Raw genomic sequence first — 20,782 nt, forward strand, 5'->3', positions numbered from 1 at the left:
GAATGCTGTCTGGGCATCTATACCAACGAGCCAACAGTCTATAACTTCTCTCTTGGTAATTTGCACATAATGAAGATCTGAACGTGTGGAGGAGACTCTTATTCCTGTCCTCCAGCGTTAATGGTTTATTCAGGTCCTTTTCCCATCTTCCCATCTCAAGAAGAAAACTGGAGGATCAAATGTAGACATCTGATGCCCCTGAAATATTTTATATAAAAGTGATACCGTGTGTGATGGAGGGTCCCCATCCAAGCAAGCCGACTCGAAAGAAGTGGTCTAAATAGATCAACCTGTCTGGATATTTTGAAAATAAAGCCCCTGATTTGTTCATAGAAAAGCCATACCCCAGGGGGAGGCTCTGCTCCTCCGAAGAGGGATTGCAAGGGTTTTATAGAAGATTGAGTAATGTAATCATAGACTATCGGGTGGCTATCTTTGTGTTTATGTAGAAATTTAACTTTATCTAGGCCCGCAGGGTGCGTCTGGATTGTCAGAAATCGGGGTCAGGGGGCCTGGTGTGGATGAGATTTTGAGCTTTTGATTATTGCGTTTAACAAAAAGGATCAGATTTCTCGTGAGATAGGGGAGGCTCCCCCCCCCCCTGAGCTTTTATATTTCCACCCTGCCAAATGCTTGCTTTGGGATTGTTCGTTGAGATCTTTGATTCTGTCCACCCATTTTTTTTATGTTTATGATTATATAGATCTAAAAGGCAGGTTCCGAGGGAGGCATAATTGTAAAGCAGAAAGTTAGGAAGGCTCAATCCTCCCGCTTGTTTAGATCTGCTTAATAGTTGGTACGACAAGCGAGGATGCCTGCCTGACCATATATATCTTGTGATTGCTGTCTTGAGTCTGGAGAAAAAGGAGGTGGGCAGGACCATAGGGATGGCCTGAAAAAAATAAAGGAGACGTGGTAATAAACCATTTTTATCGTATTGATCCTCCCAAGCCAGGATAAATGCAATCTGTTCCATTTCTCCAGATCAAGTTTTGCTCTACGAAGGGCCATTTTATGGTTGGCTTCATATAGTCATGATACTCCTCAGCATTTTCTTTTTTAATCCAATACCCTCTAGCGTTTGGTACATAAAATCCCAGCCCACCCTATCGAATGCCTTTTCGTCATCGATTGAAAATATACACATGGGGTCCCCTGTCCTGTTTGCTGTGTCTATCAAGGAAATAGATCTTATAGTGTTGTCCCTTGCTTCTCTTTCCGGAACGAATCCTACCTGATCTTGATTAATCAGGTGAGGCAAGAGACAACTTAATCTTTTAGCAATCATTTTGGCATAGATTTTAACGTCTATATTGATAAGTGAAATAGGACGATAACTGCTACATAGCGAGGGATCCTTCTCTGGTTTCGGGATGACTGTTATATGAGCAGCTAAGGCCTGTCAGGGAAAGGACCCCCCGAAGCAACAAAATTACACGCGGCTAGGAATAGAGGGCCCAGCAGATCCGAAAACTGTTTGTAGTATCCCGCTGAATAACCATCAGGACCAGGACTTTTGCCTGACTTCAGATCCCCAATTACTGAGGTGACCTCCTCCAATGAAAAGTCTTCCTCAAGGTTCGCTAGGCACTCCTCCGAAACCGCGGGCAACCTGTTTGATTGTATATAAGATTTGATTTTATCATGAAACAAGTGTGTAGGAAGATCTTTAAAGTGACCCTTTATATTATACAGGGAGCTATAATAATCATAAAAACTGGATAATATATCCTGTGTACTGTGGGCTATCTTACACTTAGCGTCTCTTATGAACGGGATAAATGTTTGTGGGCCTCGTGGATGTAGAGCTCTTGCCAGAAATTTGCCACTTTTGTTACCTAAGTGATAGAAACGGCTCTTGGTTCTCTCTCTGAAACAGCGGGATTTCTGATCTAGTATTGTAAGTAATTTTTGTCTGGCTGTGGATAAATTTGACAGGGTAAGCGGGGAGAGATCTTGTTTATGCTGTGTCTCAAGTTTAGACATCTGGGAGGAGAGATCAGCTAATTCTGCTATGCGGATCTTCCTGAGACGGGCACCATGTGAGATAAGAACGCCCCTCAGGACACTCTTTAGAGCCTCCCATTTTATTGAAGGAGACGTGGGGTCCGCAGCATGGTCCACCACAAAACCCTCGATAGATCGTTTTACCTCTGAGGCGCATATCGGATCCTGTAATAAGTTCTACATTTTCTTGGAGATTAAATGAGATTTCGTTGAGGGGTCCAGTTGCATCGAAAAATAGATGGGTGCATGGTCGGACCACAACACCGCCCCCGCCCCTTGCCCCCACCCCCAAATCCAGCAAGGAATGGGATACAAAAAAATAGTCAATTCTACTATAAATGGAATGTACCCGTGAGTAGAAGCTATAGTCTCTCGCATCTGGATGGAGAGCCCTCCACACATCAACCAATCGCAGATCACTCATCTGCTTTCTCACCTTTTTAATTGAAGACGGGGAATAAGAGGACTTACCCGTTGACACGTCAATTAGAGGATTTATTGGGAGGTTAAAGTCACCTCCAAGGATGATCGGCGAGTTGCCTGCAAATTTCTCCAGAAGCTTTTTGCACGAATAACCAAATTTCTGCTGATCCTGGTTAGGGAAATAAACATTCGCCAAGATAAGTTCACGAGATCTCCAAGCCAACTTCAAGAAAATAAATCTCCCCTCCGTATCAATCATCGAGTCAAGGACTTCTGGAAGACAGGACTTATGAAAACCTATAGATATTCCCTTTGACTTGGAATGAGAGTTTGTGCTATGGTACCATTTCGGGTAGTAATAGGATGTACAGTCAGGGATCACACCAGTCTTAAAGTGAGTCTCCTGAAGTAACAAAATTAAGACACGTTGCTTATGGCTGGAGTACAGGATCTGCCTCCTTTTTTCTGGTATGTTTAACCCTTTAGCATTAAAGGAACAAAATTTAACTCCAGCCATAGTCAAAGTGCTGTTTGAGGAATTGGTTATATGAGAACGGAAACTGGATCCCTTGAACACTCATGTGTAATTCCAGGGTGGGGAATAGGTTAAGGAATTGAGAATAGAACAACAGAGAAGAAGAGGAAGAAAAGGAAGCAGACTGAAAGAGAAGAAGGAAGGAAAATTCAGTGTAAGGTGAATGTACACCTAAAGGAAGAAGTCGTGACGTGATGGTGCGTCGAGAGTCCACCATGCACATCAATTTGGGTGAGGAAAAGCCGAGAGTGAGGTCCAACCTCCACCCGCCGCCCCCATGACCCAGGCACAATAGTAACTAATAGAAAACAATATTTTAGGTCTAGCAAAATTAACCAATATCTGACCCCTCTTGAGTTAAATTTAAACTCTAACTACACAATGCAAACTGTTGAGGGGAAAATTAGATCTTCTATTCCTTAACATATAATAAGTTGAAGTGTCCACTTAGTTGAAAACTGACCGCACTACTGAGCGCGGGCAAACCAAACGCATATCGGACCAGAAGTCAGAACGACTTGTCAAAACATGTGTGCGCCCAGGATATTATATTCTGAAAACAGAAGGGAGAGTATGCGAGTCCCCTCAGGTTTGGCAGGAAGCAGAACCGTTTTTCTTATGTTGTTTGGTATGTGGAGCTTTCAGCCATCTCGGTGGAATGTCTGGGAGCTGGGGGATCTCGGCCAATCAGGGAGATCAGTCAATGGTAATTTAAAAGTTCCCAGAAAAGTGGTCAGGTCACCCAAATTACGAAAAATTGTGGATTTCCCTCCTTTGAAAGCTATCAGCTGGAATGGAAATCCCCATTTATAAAGAATGTCTTTTTCTTTAAGGAGAGATAAAAGTGGTCGCAAGGCTCTTTTTAGCTGTAGAGTCCGTCTAGACAAATCTGAGAGTATAAAGATCTGCGCTCCACAAAAGGTGATGGTGCCTTTCTGTCTAGCAGCTAACATAATGGTTTCTTTGACTTTATAGTAATGTATTCTGCAAATGACGTCTCTAGGCCTTGAATCCGATGGCGGTTTAGGTCCAAGGGATCTGTGAATCCGGTCAAATTCTATGGAACCTGCCTCTGTATCATTTAAGATCTCAAGAAACAGTTTTTATACTGTAATATCCAGCTCAGATGGGCTTACGGACTCAGGAAGACCACGCATTCTAATGTTGTTACGTCTGTTACGGTTCTCTAAGTCCTCCAGTCCCGTTGCCATGTCTTCCAGTCTCATAGTATGGTTTGTTATGACCTCTCTGTGGGTTTGTAGTTCTTGCAAGATAAGTTCCTGAGATTTCTCAACATCTTCCGCTCTAGAGGTGAATTCTGATTTTAGAACCTGCAGTTCTTTCTTGTATGAGTTTTCAATTCTGCAAGCAAATATCTCCAAATCATTTTTAGTGGGAAGAGTTCTGATAAATTTACTAAGATCGTGTATAGTCAAGTCGTCTGGGAATTCAGAATTATCATCCCCCTCATATGTTGCTCTATCAGGGGAGCTATGGGAGGCTAAAGAGTCCTGTGAAGAGGAACATTCCCCCAGGGATCTTGGAAGAAGACTGGGATCTAGTATTTCTTTGTTGCTTCTTTGTGGTTAGGAAGCGATCCATGTCTTCTGAGTGAGCTTTAGGATCTAGAAGCTGTCCAACACGCTTTTTGGGTTTGCCCATAAATATAAGTGGATTTTAATAAGTTATATATAGCCACGGGGGGGGGGGGGGGGGGGGCGTGGGGCAGGGATAACTACATCATGCAGCTTAATCACCCATCGGCAAACTCCACTCCCCTAGTGAGACCTCCACCCCATGTGTAGAGATGGCCTGGAGTCCTGCATATGCCGAGCAGATCCTGTGCTACTATATCGTCGTAGGAGGTGAGCTATTGCCTCTGACTCTGCCGCTCAGCAAGATGGGGGTGTTTGGCGCCAAAAGAGGGACCTGAGGAAAGGAGAGCGCATCAGGAGCCTCTGCAGTCCCACCGAAGATGTACCCAACTTTCCTGTTCCGGACAGGTAAGACCGTGACAGGTGGTTAGGGAGTGAGGAGCTGCTGGAGGAGGGGAGCGGGGTAGTACTGCAGGTGACCGGAGCTGCGGGCCGTCTGTCTCACAGCACTCCAGGATCAAGATGGCCGCTGCAGCAACGACAGGTGGCTTCCCTCCCGCTCCACCGTCACTCCCTCACTCACCGAGTCCTTCCTGTGGTGTGCCACGGTCTTCGACACTCTCTCCGGCGCCGGCACTCCTGTCGTCGCTCCGTCCGCACAATCAGGACAGTGATCCTCCTCCAGTCTCCAGTCGGTGAGCGGTAATGGCGTCCTTCCTCAAGAGCGCCCCAGCACCAGCCGATACCAGGCCCCTTCAGATGTGGTTTTCCAGTGATGGGAAGCGATGGGGCTAGTATATTCCGGGGTCTTTTAGGAAATTACGGATGATTGTGGGGGTTAAATCTAAGGAAATCTGAGGAGCTCTCCTCACACACGTCTGCTCATCTCTGGGTCCAGGCCACGCCCCAATACTGTCTTTTTTATATCAGTGTCCGCACTGTCCTCTCCTATAAAATATTCCCACCATACTTTCCCCTCTTATATAATAAGACAAGTATTCTATACGCCTTGGTAAACTACTACCACTATCGTCCTCCCTTATGAGTTATACCACCAAACCTTCTTCCGATTATGAACTATGATTTGCATATTGTTTCCCTGATGCAGACCTCCTACTATGCCTTCACTCGATATCGAGCCCATTCTTTACACTGATCTCCCACAATGCTTTAACTCCATATTGAGTTGCCTCTTTACGCTCACCTCCCGCTATGCTTTCACTCCATGTTGAGTTGCCTCTTTACGCTGACCTCCCACTATGCTTTCACTCCATGTTGAGTTGCCTCTTTACGCTGACCTCCCACTATGCTTTCACTCCATATTGAGTTGCCTCTTTACGCTGACCTCCCACTATGGTTTCACTCCATGTTGAGTTGCCTCTTTACGCTGACCTCCCACTATGCTTTCACTCCATGTTGAGTTGCCTCTTTACGCTGACCTCCCACTATGCTTTCACTCCATGTTGAGTTGTCTCTTTACGCTGACCTCCCACTATGCTTTCACTCCATGTTGAAGCCCCTTTTTACACTGTCCCCTCACTCCATACTGAGTCTCCTCTCCATACTGTCTTTTTTTTATAGACAGCCCCTATACTGCCCCATCTGCAAAAAAAGCCCCTGTATACAGAGTTCCTTCGTACTGGAACAAATAGAGGAGAAAATCCAGCTTCCAGAAATATCAAAATTTATTAAAGATAAAATCCAAAGTCCAAAAACATGGTTCACAGGAGAAGAAATAGCAGCAAGCTACATGTTTCGAACAATAAGTTCTTTTTCAAAGCTGCTCACCATGCACCAGAGTGAGGTTTAAATAGCAGCTGTGAAAATCACAGAAAATCACTCCACCACCTGATGCAGCAGTGATTATATACAATAAAAACGCAAAAATATCACAAAAAACATCACAAAAAAACAAAGAAATATATAATATACATATGTGAAATATATAGTACAACTAGACAATGTGAATCTCTCAGTAATGAAACATGATTTCCTTGCGAGCATTTAAGCCCATGGGATGGCAAGTGTTAAGGTAAAACATCCAATAAGCTTCACGCGTCATAAGACGTCTCTTCAAGTCTCCTCCTCTGGCTGTCACTCCAAGCCTCTCAATGCCGACAACCCGAAGGAATGCAGTATTTCTTTGATGACTGGTGATAAAATGCTTAGACGCATGAGACACAGAACGATTATTATTAGTGGACACAACAATATCAGTGATATGTTCAGAGATACGCGTCTTTAACATGCGAGTGGTACAACCTATGTAACTTAATTTGCATTTCATGCATGTTATCATATAAACCACATTCTTACTATTGCAGTTAATAAATTGCTGGATTTTATGTTCTTGTTTATCACTGCTATCAGTAAAAGAATGCGTGACAACAGAATGGGCACATGTGCGACATTTAGAAGCACCACAGTGATAAAAACCTATATGGTGTAACCATGTATGGGAGACTTTACTAGATTTAAATAGGCTGGGTGAGAGAATGTCAGACAAAGTGGTAGCCTTTTTTGCAATCACCTGACAGCCTGAAGATAGAATTTCAGAAAGAATCTCGTCCTCATATAAAATAGGAATGTTTTTCAAGATAAGAGATTTAATATCGTTGTATTGAGGACTATATTTGATAGAGCAAAAGGTTTTTTGATTTTGATACACTTTTTTCTCCTTATTTTTTGATACCAGCATATCGCTGCGTTTTTTTTGTTGTACTATATTTTTAGCTCTATCAAGAGCCCACTTAGAATAGCCTCTTTTTTCTAATTTTTTACAACACAGATCGGTCTCTTGCTTTAAAATACTGGCATCATTACAATTCCTGGTTATTCTGGTAAGCTCGCCCACTGGTATGGACTTTATTGTATGTCCAGGATGGCTGCTGGACGCATGTAAAATGCTATTGCCAGAGAGGGGTTTATGAAATGTGGAGGTGGTAATAACATGGCCCACAGTACTGCACAGTGTCAAGTCCAAAAAAGAGATCATGTGCGGATTATGACTGCATGTGAAGCGAAGATTGAAGTCATTAGAATTGAGATGGACAAGAAACTCTGGTATGGCAGACACATCGCCACTCCAGATGAGGAGTAAATCGTCGATGTATCTACCATACCAGAAAATGTCCATCGCAAATGGGTTGCAATCCGAATAAAAAAACAATTCCTCCCAATATGACATTACCAAGTTAGCAACAGATGGTGAGTGTTTACCTCCCATAGAAACTCCTTTGCATTGGAGAAAGAACTGCTGATCAAAGGAGAAATAATTATGAGTCATTAAGAAAAAGATAACCTGTATAACATAATTGCACAAATCAATAGTGTAGTTACTGTACTTATGCAGATGAAATTCTAGTGCTTGAATGACAATGTTTTGTGGAATACAGGTATACAATGAAATGACATCACAACTTATCCATTGAAAACCATCACACCATGCAATATTAGAGAGCTGATGTAGAACATCTCTTGAGTCTCTCAAAAAACCTGGAACTCTCACAACCAATGGCTGTAGAAGAGAGTCAACCCATTGGCTTAGACGTTCTGTTAGAGAACCCATCCCTGATAATATAGGGCGCATTGGTGGAGGTGTAATACCTTTGTGTACTTTGGGTAAGCCATACATTGTAGGTATAGTGGGGCAATCAACCTTGAGATACTCAACATGTGTTCTGGTTAGAACACCCAAAGCTGCGCCTTCATCTATCAAGCTGAACAGTTCTTTTTTGTAAACCGATGTGGGATCTGAAGGCAGTTTTCTGTACGTTGTGGTGTCATTCAAGAGATTGTTCATCTGATCTTTATACATCAATGTGTCCATGACAACAATCAGGCCACCTTTGTCTGCCTTTTTTATAGTGATCTGGTCCATCTTTTTAATTTCCTGGAGAGCTCTGCGCTGCTTCCAATTTAAATTACCTTTATGTGTTCTGTGCTGGACATGTGTGTCTAAAGATCTCAGATCTCGTTCAATGACAGCTTGAAATCTGTCCATGCAGTCAACACGTGATTGAATAGGATAAAATGATGGATTTTTTGTTACAAATTGATCAGCTTGATTTACATCTCGGTTTAAAGATACATTAGACCCATTCAAGTCATTCAGATTTCTCAAAAGACATTGTTCATTAAACGTAAGGTCACAAAATTCATTCCTGACAGCAGAGGTATCCACAATGGAGGTAGATTCCTGTTTGAAAAAATGTCTTTTGACTGTCAAATTACGAATAAATCTGTTGATGTCTATCAATGTATGAAATAAATCAAACCGTTGATCCGGTGCATATTTGAGTCCCAAGGACAACACTTGCAATTGTTCAACTGAGAGATCACAACTAGAAATATTTAAAATATTAGAAAAATCACCTGAAAAAGATGTTACTTTCTGTTGCGGGTAGCCATGCGAAAGTTTCCTGCGGTGTTTGCGGCCCCCGCGCCTCTTGCGTTTTTTGAGTTAAATCTTCTTGGTCTACGGTAGTAGGTGTTGGTGTTATCCACATTTTGATTGATGTTTTCATCACCACCAATTTCAATAGACCCATTATCCATAGAATCCATGTCTGAGGAACTGAAAGAAACTCGGCGCTCAGATATATCAGAGGAATTAGTACGTTTCAGGATTGGGCGAGGGCAGTACGTTTCAGGATTGGGAGGTAAACACTCACCATCTGTTGCTAACTTGGTAATGTCATATTGGGAGGAATTGTTTTTTTATTCGGATTGCAACCCATTTGCGATGGACATTTTCTGGTATGGTAGATACATCGACGATTTACTCCTCATCTGGAGTGGCGATGTGTCTGCCATACCAGAGTTTCTTGTCCATCTCAATTCTAATGACTTCAATCTTCGCTTCACATGCAGTCATAATCCGCACATGATCTCTTTTTTGGACTTGACACTGTGCAGTACTGTGGGCCATGTTATTACCACCTCCACATTTCATAAACCCCTCTCTGGCAATAGCATTTTACATGCGTCCAGCAGCCATCCTGGACATACAATAAAGTCCATACCAGTGGGCGAGCTTACCAGAATAACCAGGAATTGTAATGATGCCAGTATTTTAAAGCAAGAGACCGATCTGTGTTGTAAAAAATTAGAAAAAAGAGGCTATTCTAAGTGGGCTCTTGATAGAGCTAAAAATATAGTACAACAAAAAAAACGCAGCGATATGCTGGTATCAAAAAATAAGGAGAAAAAAGTGTATCAAAATCAAAAAACCTTTTGCTCTATCAAATATAGTCCTCAATACAACGATATTAAATCTCTTATCTTGAAAAACATTCCTATTTTATATGAGGACGAGATTCTTTCTGAAATTCTATCTTCAGGCTGTCAGGTGATTGCAAAAAAGGCTACCACTTTGTCTGACATTCTCTCACCCAGCCTATTTAAATCTAGTAAAGTCTCCCATACATGGTTACACCATATAGGTTTTTATCACTGTGGTGCTTCTAAATGTCGCACATGTGCCCATTCTGTTGTCACGCATTCTTTTACTGATAGCAGTGATAAACAAGAACATAAAATCCAGCAATTTATTAACTGCAATAGTAAGAATGTGGTTTATATGATAACATGCATGAAATGCAAATTAAGTTACATAGGTTGTACCACTCGCATGTTAAAGACGCGTATCTCTGAACATATCACTGATATTGTTGTGTCCACTAATAATAATCGTTCTGTGTCTCATGCGTCTAAGCATTTTATCACCAGTCATCAAAGAAATACTGCATTCCTTCGGGTTGTCGGCATTGAGAGGCTTGGAGTGACAGCCAGAGGAGGAGACTTGAAGAGACGTCTTATGACGCGTGAAGCTTATTGGATGTTTTACCTTAACACTTGCCATCCCATGGGCTTAAATGCTCGCAAGGAAATCATGTTTCATTACTGAGAGATTCACATTGTCTAGTTGTACTATATATTTCACATATGTATATTATATATTTCTTTGTTTTTTTGTGATGTTTTTTGTGATATTTTTGCGTTTTTATTGTATATAATCACTGCTGCATCAGGTGGTGGAGTGATTTTCTGTGATTTTCACAGCTGCTATTTAAACCTCACTCTGGTGCATGGTGAGCAGCTTTGAAAAAGAACTTATTGTTCGAAACATGTAGCTTGCTGCTATTTCTTCTCCTGTGAACCATGTTTTTGGACTTTGGATTTTATCTTTAATAAATTTTGATATTTCTGGAAGCTGGATTTTCTCCTCTATTTGTTCTATTGCCTCACGTGAAGACTGCACGTCATCCGGGCTTCCCCACAACAAATGCCTAGTAGGTGAGCTGGTTTTGTCTCATTTTTTTTTTTTCCTTCGTACTGCCCAGTCGCTACCCAGAGACCCCCCAGACTGCCTCGTCACCACACTGAGCCCCCCTTTACGATCCTGTCTCCACTCCGAGCCCCCCTACATGGCCCTTCCTCCACTCTGAGTCCCCCTATATGATCATGTCTTCACTCTGAGCCCCCGATATGGCACTGTCTCTACTTTGAGCCCCCTATACAGCCCCTTCTCCATACAGAGACTTCCAATACTGTCCATCTCGATAGGTCCCCAAAATTCTTCCCCATTTCCAGAGTCCCCCTATATAGCCCATACTCAAAACACCCCCAACCTTTACTACCTCGCTTTCATAAAGTGCACCCCATCCCTAGCTATATTGCCCAATCTCCATAATTAGATCACCTCACCCATGCTGACCCCTCCATAAGATCATATCTTCAGCTCACGGAGCACCTACCGTCTCCCGGCTGCCATTCCCATGCTCTCCTGTCCTCTGCTGATGTCTGCAGTGTGATGAAATGACCTCATTATGCTGCACGTCGGGCAGGAAACTGATCCTGGAAGTGTCGGCACTCACATCTTCACTTGTATTTGCATCTTTATAGATGTGAATACAAATGAATGCCAAAAGCTTCCAACCCAAACCCCTCCCCTTGTTCTGCCACTGATCCAGGTGGGGAAATTACCGCATTATTTTTCACTTTCGGTTGGTCAGTACTGCCCTCCGCAACCCACTGCCCTAGGCACCGGTCCTCCAGTGGCTAGTGGAAAATATGGCACTGCCTGTAGATATTGAATGGAGAGGCAGGGTGAATGCATGGCCTGAGAGCCTCCATTCAACTCAACTTCCTCATTGTTGTGCAATGAGAAGTAATGACAGACTTGGAGACACAGTAATCCAACATCTACTTGGGGACTTAGCAATCAGACATTTATCATGTAGTTTAACGATAGGTGAGAAAAGCCCTTTGCTGCACAATCTCTTTATTTTGGTCTAATAATTATATCAACCTAATTTTGCACAATTTTTATTTGTGTATACGACGGTTATGTGATGTATTTCATTTTAATATTATATTTGTACCCTAGAATCTGGAATCAGAAGCGCCACTTAATAGTCCAGCAAAGTCTCTACCAAAAGATTGGCCACAAAATGGAGGGATTACATTTGAAAATGTTGAAATGCGTTACCAAGACAGCCTGCCTTTGGTTTTTAAGAAAATTTCATTTACTATTGAGCCACGGGAAAAGATTGGGATTGTGGGAAGAACGGGGTCAGGTCTGTGTTACATTCCCTTGCAAATATATCTGAAACTAAGTGTATTTTTATTTATTTTACTATCAACTATCATCAGAAATTAGTATTTATGGAAAAACTGAGGAGTTTTCTGACATAAAAAGATTAGTTACACTATTCACTCAGGTTCACATAGTGAACATCCCTACTCAGGAGCTTTTCGAGATATGTACTAAAATAAATAAATAAACTAAATAATACGCATTTAAATATTAAAGCACCACTCTAGTGGTTTTCTTTTTCAGCACTGGAGAGGTATTATTAAACTTAGGTCCATACTTTTTTTTCAGCGCCGCTCCTGTCCCGCCTCGCCATAACATGACCGCAGCTTCTGACTGGTTGGCAGTTGGCTGGTTGGCGGCTTCTGACTGGTTGGCTTTGAACAGTGACCTCTGGCTCGCACCAGCAAACATTGGAGCAATCCGGCATGTCACAAACTGCTGGAAACCAATGGGAGAGGCGGAGATAGAAGGTGAATACGGTGGCAGGTTAAGTATCAGACTAGGTGCATGGACCCTAGATTAGAAAAATGCTGGAATGGTGCTTTAAACATTTTTCTAAATACCTTTATATAGCAAAATGTATGCTGTATCTACTGCATTCTGTCAGGATTCCAGGATGGCAGGTACCATTACTGACAACCCATCTTTGATTTCAGAGAACATACAGTAGGAGTTGGAGGGGCTGCCTGAAGCAGGAGACAGAGGTCACCTCAGAGCAGCATCCTGTCAGGCATCGTGAAAGGACATTCCTCTCATCAGTCAACCTGACAGGACACTGAGTGGAGTTGGATTCAGGAGAAGATAATACCTTTCTTTATTTCAATGAGACTGAACACCCATCTCAGTCAGCCTGACTGTTTAAGGCTACGTTCACATTTGCGTTGTTGGGCGCAGCATCGTCGACGCATACCGACGCATGCGTCATGTGCCCCTATCTTTAACATGGGGGGCGCATGGACATGCGCCGGTATGCGTTGTACTGCGTTTTACGACGCATGCGTCATATAGATGCACAAGACAGGGCGCAGGGGACGCTAGTTGTAGCGTTTTCCCTGCGCCGAAAGTCCCGATCTGTAGGATCTTATGACAACGCATGCGTTGCAAAACGCTGCGTTGTGTACATGCGTTGTTGGTTGCGTCGCGTCACCGACGCTGCGCCCAACAACGCAAATGTGAACGTAGCCTTAGTGTGTCTTGTGCTTCCGCAGCCCTTCTTATTGTATGTCCTGGCAGTTGCCATGTTTAGAATCCTGGCAGCGTGCAGTAGGTACAACAATATTTAGAATTGAGAATCCTGAGTGGTTGATACCTTTTAATGGCTAATGGTACAAAGATATATATATTTCCTGTATCAAAATGTAGGTACAACATATAATAAATGTATTTAGAAAAATGTTTAACATTTAAATGTGTCTTATTTATTGTATTATTTATTTTATTACACTTCTTGGAGAACCCCTTTTAAGTCTTGTATATAGAGTGATATTTTTGACATTCTTTATGTGGAGATATTATTACTGCTTTATAACTAATAAAATATTATACATTTCGATATATTTGTCAAATTTACATAATTTATTTGCTGAACAGGTAAATCATCATTGGCAATGACGCTTTTTAGACTGGTGGAGCTGTCTGGGGGTGTTATCAGCATTGATAATGTCCATATTGATACAATTGGACTGGAGGATCTAAGAAAAAACCTTTCCATCATTCCTCAAGAACCAGTTCTTTTTGTTGGAAGTGTGAGGTAGGCCATAGGTAATATAGATGCATATTTCATAATCTGTGTGGACATGTATGCATGTAGAATCTAGATTTTGTTTTGCAAGCCTACAGTCATATTTAATATATTTTCTACTTTATCAATGGAATAGGACCTGTCTCTTTACATAAATATGTCATTTACCTGGTGTAAATACCGCTTTTCTACTCAATCTGACATTTTACTTTTGTTCCTGCACCTCTTCATTCCTGAGAAATGACCCCTTCTTTGTTTGTTTTTTTAGCCAGTTGGGGGTGGTCCCTAAAAAAGACGCCCATTGAGAAAAATAGAGGGGGCCATAGCTTTGTTATATCTATGTGAGTGGTGGCCGTAATTAAAACCACACCAGATTAACCACTTCACGACATTGGACATACCAGTTCCTCCAATATTAAGTGCGTTCCTGCAAATGGACTTACCAGTACTTCCTGGTGATCATGCGGGCACAGGAGTTGTAACCAGGAGCTTGTTTTAATTGATAACTGAGCCCTGTCACACCCAGGAGCGGTGCCTGCATGATCACCACTGGTAGATTGTTTTAACTGCTGTCACAGCTAGGAGCAATGGCCGCATTGCTCCTGGCTGCTTAACACACTAAATGCATCAAACTGTAATAAGCAGGCACTGGTATGCAGTAACACAGATGCTGCAGAGCAGGGATAAACTATATTTAATTATTTAAGGCTATGTACACACTTTGCGGCGTCCTCTGCGGGTTCTCCCGCAGCGGATTTGATAAATCTGCAGGGCAAAACCGCTGCGGTTATCCCTGCAGATTTATTGCGGTTTGTTCCGCGGTTTCCGCTGCGGGTTTACTCCTATACTATTGATGCTGCATATGCAGCATCAATAGTAATGGTAAAAATAATAAAAATTGGTTATATACTCACCCTCTGATGTCCCGATCTCCTCGGCGCTGCACGCGGCGATCCGGTTCCAAAGATGCTGTGCCAAGAAGGACCTTCGTGACGTCAGTCATGTGACCGCGACGTCATCTCAGGCCCTGCTCGCACAGCAACCCAGACCGGACGGCCGCGTGCAGCGCTGAGAGGTGAGTATATCATTATTTTTTATTTTAATTCTTTTTTTTTACACACAAATATGGTTCCCAGGGCCTGGAGGAGAGTCTCCTCTCCTCCACCCCGGGTACCATCTGCACATTATCCGCTTACTTCCCGCAACGTGGGCACAGCCCCTTGCGGGAAGTAAGCGGTTCAATGCATTCCTATGTGTGCAGAATCGCAGCGATTCTGCACAAAGACGTGACATGCTGCGGGTTGTAAACCGCTGCGTTTGTGCGCGGTTTTTCCCGCAGCATGTGCACAGCGGTTTGTGGTTTCCATAGGGTTTACATGTAAATGTAAACGCAACGGAAACTGCTGCGGACCCGCAACATCAAAATCGCCGCGGATCCGCGGTAAAACCCGCAAAGTGTGAACATGGCCTAACAGTGGGAAAACTCCTCACATGGAGATAGTAGAGTAAACAAATAGTACAAAGGTAAAACTGAATAAACAATGGTTAACTAAACAGTCTCTTATTAACGGCTCCACTTATCGTGACTCTGTAGCCTGTCACTCTCAGAAAGCCCCGTGGATCGCAGAATGTTGGCGGTGTTCGGTGTAATGTCTGCTGGCGTCCTCACCTAGCAGACGGTCCTTCTTCTGGCGGCAGCGGGCTGTCTCCGGTTCTACCCGCTTAGCCCCTAGTCCATATGTTTGTGGAGTAAGAGAGTAGAGCTCCCCACAAGATTCCTCCCGGCGTGGGTCTCCTTAAGAAGCCGGTGTGACCTGAAGGGCTCCGCAGCAATGTTTTACCTGGCAAGTGCCTCTCTGGATATCGGCCAACACCTGGACGTCTGTACTGCGATGCACCGTTGATCGCATGCTTCCCTGTGCACCCGTCGGTTTAGGTGAGTCTCTCACTATGCCGCCGCCCTTTCTCTTCACGCTGCAGCCTGTCACTCCCGTCTCAGTGTTTGCGGTCTATACCTCATCAGCGTTCTGGCGGGAAGACCGCATCCGTTGCCACGCAGCCCGTTTTACCTCACAATGACTGGCCATGCCCCTTTCACCCTGGTTACTGGCTAGCTCCGGCTTCAATCTCGTTCGCCCCAGGAACAGCAGCTCTGGCAGCCCAGTCTTCCCTTCTACATCCCGCCTTCCTTTAGCTCGCCATTCCACGGGCGAGAGGTCCTTCATCAGTTGTTTCTCGTCATCTTGGATAATATTTTGCCAGATAAATTGATCTTGCTTGCAAAGGGCGGGAGGCACTCCAGCTGTGGTTCGCTTTGACCACCGTAGTTCGGGCTGACTTGTGGGCGGTAAAGAGATGCTCTAACCCGGCTGGTCTGCTGCTTTAGCGATTTCCAACATGGGCGACTCGGTGTTCATGTCCCAGAGGGGTTAGGCGGCACATCATTGTGGCTTGGGCATGAAGCTAACACTCCCTCTTCTTCATCAAAGTCGGGGACCGGAGCTGGGAGCACCTCCCTGGCTTTTGACAACTCTCCTCCATTTTTGGGTTCTTTGGACAAGCAGGGCCTCAACATGTTATGATGGACTACTGTAGTGCGTGCTCTTTCCTCCTGTTCAGGCTGAACTTCGTGCACCTGACCGTCGGGTCCAACCCATCTTGTCACTTGGTGTGGTGTGGAGTCTGCTCCCACCGACTTTCCAGTTTTCCCCGGGGCAGCTTATTCTGGACCAAGACTCGGTCCCCGGGTATCAGAGCTTTGTCCGCGAATAGGTGGTGTTTAAGTTCCTGAAACTTCGTCTGCACCAGTCGATAAAGAGTCTGCAATCGGTGCCGATTTTCCTTAACCCAAGAGGACACCCCCGTCCGTGGGTAGTCCTTCTCTGGGTCCACTTCCAGCTCTGTAATCTTTCGTCCTTTTTGGCCCAAACAACAAGGTGTACGGAGTGAACCCGGTCGTGCTGTGCACTTGGTTGTTGTACACCCACACCAGCTCTGCCACAAACTCAGGCCACCGTATCTTCCGGTCTTCTTCCAAAGTGCGTAACATCTGGATTAATGTTCTATTGAAGTGCTCACAAGCCCCATTCCCTTGAGGGTGATAGGAAGTAGTTCGGGACTTCCCAATTCGGTACAAATGGTGTAGTTCTTCCAAAACTCGCCCCTGGAAGCAGGCGCCTTGATCGGAGTGGATTCTTTTCAGGCAGCTGTACACGTGGATGAAATCTCAACAGATAGCCTGTGCAGCTGATTCGGCAGTCTGATCTCTAGTTGGAGTTAACACAGCAAATTTGTTAAGTGATCGGTCAATCACTAGACAATATTCGTAGCCAAGATGTGCTGGTCCTACAGTCAGGTAATCAATCATCAAGACTTCCAAAGGGGCGGAGGTCACAATGGTCTGTGTTGGGACCCGCTGTTCTGGGGGTTTAGCCATCTCACAGCTTCTGCACTGTTGGCACTCATCTTCCACCGCATTCCTCAGTCGTGGGTGATACACCAATCTCTACAGCCACCAGAACGCTTTCTCTGCACCAAAGTGAGCCCCTCACTCATGAGCCTCGGTGGCCACCATCTTGATTGACTTCTCCGGGAACACTGCTTGTCAAGTGGCTCCATCTTCTTGCCAAAGTTGAACCTTCCGATATAAGAATACATGTCTCAAGCAGAGTTGTTCCCACTGTCCTAGAAGCCGCAGGGTGCATGAGGACAGTGCATTCCTGTCCCTCCGACTAGGAAGTTGCTTCAATGCCACCCACTGTCGCAGTTGAGCAGTCTCCTTGTTCATCTGTTGGAGTTGGATCCAGTCATCTCGGGACCGCCCCAGTATCTGATCTTCATACTCTTCCTCGATCTGTCCCTGCGAAGTGGACAGGTTTCGGAATCCAGGAATCTCCTCTACCTCCAGCTCCTTATCTCGGTCATGGCCAGGACGTTCTTGTGTCACCCTGGAGAGGACGTCGGCATGAGTATACTCGGCCTTGGCCCAGTAGATAATCTTGTACCGATACTTCGCCATGCAGGCCACCCATTGTTGCTCCAGGGCCCCTAGATTTGCATTCTCGAGGTGCGCTATGGGGTTGTTGTCTGTTCTCACCAGAACCACTGATGCGGATTAGTACTCTGTGAACTTCTCAGTCATGGCCCATACCAGGGCCAGCAGCTCCAACTTGAAGGAGCTATAATTGTCCGGATTTCGTTCTGAATCATGTAGGGACCGGCTCACATTGGCTATCACCCATTCTTTTTCTCCTTGTACCTGTGACAGGACTGCTCCCAGGCCATGTAGACTCCTGTCAGTGTGAAGGATGAATGACTGTGAAAAATCAGCATAAGCTAGTATGGGGGCTTCGGTCAGGGCCATTTTCAAGGCTCAAAAGGCTTCTTCTTGGCTGTCTCCCCACTGGATGGTCCGGTTCTTCGAGCCGGGTGACGCTCCCTTCAGCAGTTCCAGCAAGGGGTTCGCTATACGAGTGAAGTTTTTCACAAATCGTCAGTAAGCCCTAGGAAAGCCCATACATCTTTCACCGTGTTGAGAGTGGCCATTCTTGCACCGCCACCACTTTCTCTCTTGCAGGTCTTACTTCTTCATTTGACACATTATGCCCCAAATACTCAATTTGCTTACGGAAAAGATGACATTTCTGTGGCTTCACCTTCAGGCCATGATTCTGTAACCGGCTCAACACTTGTTCTAGCCGCTGTAGGTGCTCCTCAAAGGTGGGCGCGTAGATGATGATGTCATCAAGATAGATCAAGGTAGCCTCAAAATTCAAATCTCCCAAACATCGCTCCATTAATTGCTGGAACGTCCCTGGAGCATTAGACAGACCGAAGGGCATGTGATTGAGCTCGAACAGTCCCATGGGCAGTACGCATACTGTTTTTGGCCGGTCATGTTCTACCATTGGCACCTACCAATACCCGCTGGCCAAATCAAGGGTGGAAAAATACTTTGCCCATCCCAGGGCAGAGAGGGCTCTTCAATTTGAGCCAGCATCTCCTTTACCTACTGGGTAAAACAGTGATACTGTCGGCCCCCAGGTTGATACACCACACTACAATGTTGCTGTCTTGAACTGTGGCTAATGTTCAAGCGATGAGCAATCCAGGGGCTATTTGGTCCATCGCTGCTGGCTCGATCGCACCTCCACTCCCTCCAGAGGAGTGCAAGCTCGCACTGGCAATGTGAGCACTGTTTGGCCGGGCGGTAAAGTAATCTTTGCAGCCGCCAGCACCATCACCTTTCCCAAGACTCTTCTGTCTTCCGACATTTCCTGGGCTTGAGCTGCTTGGTTTAGCTTCTGAAACACCTTCCGTTGGGGGGTTTGTGGGCTCCATTGGTTCAAGAAAGGTCCCTGCGGCTCACTAATCAGTAGTCATCCCACCTCCTTCAGCATGTTCATCCCCAGAGTCATTATGGGTCCACAGCCGGCATCTCCTGTGATCTACACGAACTCCTTGCAGACTACATCCTTCCCACATACTTTAATCTCCATCCAGACCACTCCTGCGACCGGAATGGGCAACTGATTGGCCACTGTTAGTCTTATTACTGGTCCCGACTCTGGCTGCGAGACCTCTGGAAAGTGTCGTCTGAAGTAGGCATCCGGCACAGTAGTCACTTGTGACCCGGTGTCGATCAAGCAGTAAACAGCTCGCCCATTCACTTTGGCCCAGACTGTAGGGCTCGCAGACACTATATTTTCAGGACTTCCTTCCCTCTTCTTCTGTCTTTCTGGTTCCAGGCTGCGTCCCGCAGCTGCAGAGCCTACTAATTTAATGGCTGCCTTGGTGGGGGCTATCTCTGGCTCGCACAGCGTCGAGTGTAATGTCCAGTCTTCCCACAATTGAAACACATCAGTCCCCCTTCAGCACCAAGAGGTCTCACTCCCTGACGAGGCCTGGTAGAAAGGCGAGATCATGTAACATCTGTCTCGGATTGAGGAATCTTCCCTCTGTGGCTCTTGAGCCGGAACAGGGTCTCTCCTTAGACTGGTCCATTCTCTCCGCATCTCTTGTATCTCCTTTCGTATCTCTCAGGCCAACTCCGGCTCTGCTGCAGGTGGAGTAGGTACTTCATAGCTGCGGATCATCCCTGCCAGGGCCGTCACCCCCTGCTCCTGCTCTCTTACGCGCGTCTCTGCCCCCACCTCTAAGAAGGTCATGTGTGGGCTAGCGCGCAAGCGTTCTCGCAATGACTGTTTCAATGGTGCATCCCTAAGACCCGACACAAATTGATCCCTCAAATTCATATCAGGAGGCCCCACTCCCATGATTCCCACATCTTCCCTTTTTGTAATGTGCGCATGTACCTACTGCAACGCGTTGATATATTGCGTCACCGTCTCCCCTTCTTACTGGACGCAACCAAACAAACGCATGCACAACTCTCCAACGTTAGTGGGGTTCCCGTGCATCACTTCCAAAACCTGGACCACTTTTTCAAATGTATCCCGCTTATGTGAAGGGCAGAACATCACAGAACACCAGGCCTCCCCATCTAGTGCCATTAACGCCATCTCCGCCTGTAATGCAAGGGGCATAGGGTGCATTCACAGCATGCTGCTGACCTGTTCAGTCCAGTCCCACAACATCATGTTATCTCTTGTGAACGTCGGGAGATTACTATGTATTGCCCCCCAATAGCAAACTGGACCTGGGGGTACCCATAGTGGACTGGTCTGCAGCATCTGTATCCCCAGACTGCATCCTGTCGACTACGCCAAATGTAATAAGCAGGCACTGGGATGCGGTAAGATGTTAGTTAACTAAACAGTCTCTTGTTAACGGTTCTCTTTATCGTGACTCTGTAGCCTGTCACTCTCTGAAGGCCCCGTAGATCGCAGAATGTCGGCGCTGTTCGGTGTAATGTCTGCTGG

General features: G+C 45.1%; 1 protein-coding gene across 1 annotated transcript in view; it reads left to right on the forward strand.

The window, feature by feature from the left end:
- The window catches only part of LOC143816311 (ATP-binding cassette sub-family C member 5-like), a 270,602-nt gene that overhangs the window by 237,810 nt on the left and 12,010 nt on the right, over window positions 1-20,782 (forward strand). The window contains exons 25-26 of the mRNA XM_077296529.1: window positions 11,951-12,140; window positions 13,751-13,910. Of these exons, the coding sequence (XP_077152644.1) occupies window positions 11,951-12,140; window positions 13,751-13,910 (350 nt within the window). The remainder of the gene's footprint in view (window positions 1-11,950; window positions 12,141-13,750; window positions 13,911-20,782) is intronic.

Source organism: Ranitomeya variabilis, chromosome 3, assembly GCF_051348905.1.
Source record: "Ranitomeya variabilis isolate aRanVar5 chromosome 3, aRanVar5.hap1, whole genome shotgun sequence".
NCBI classification, from domain to species: Eukaryota; Metazoa; Chordata; class Amphibia; order Anura; family Dendrobatidae; genus Ranitomeya; species Ranitomeya variabilis.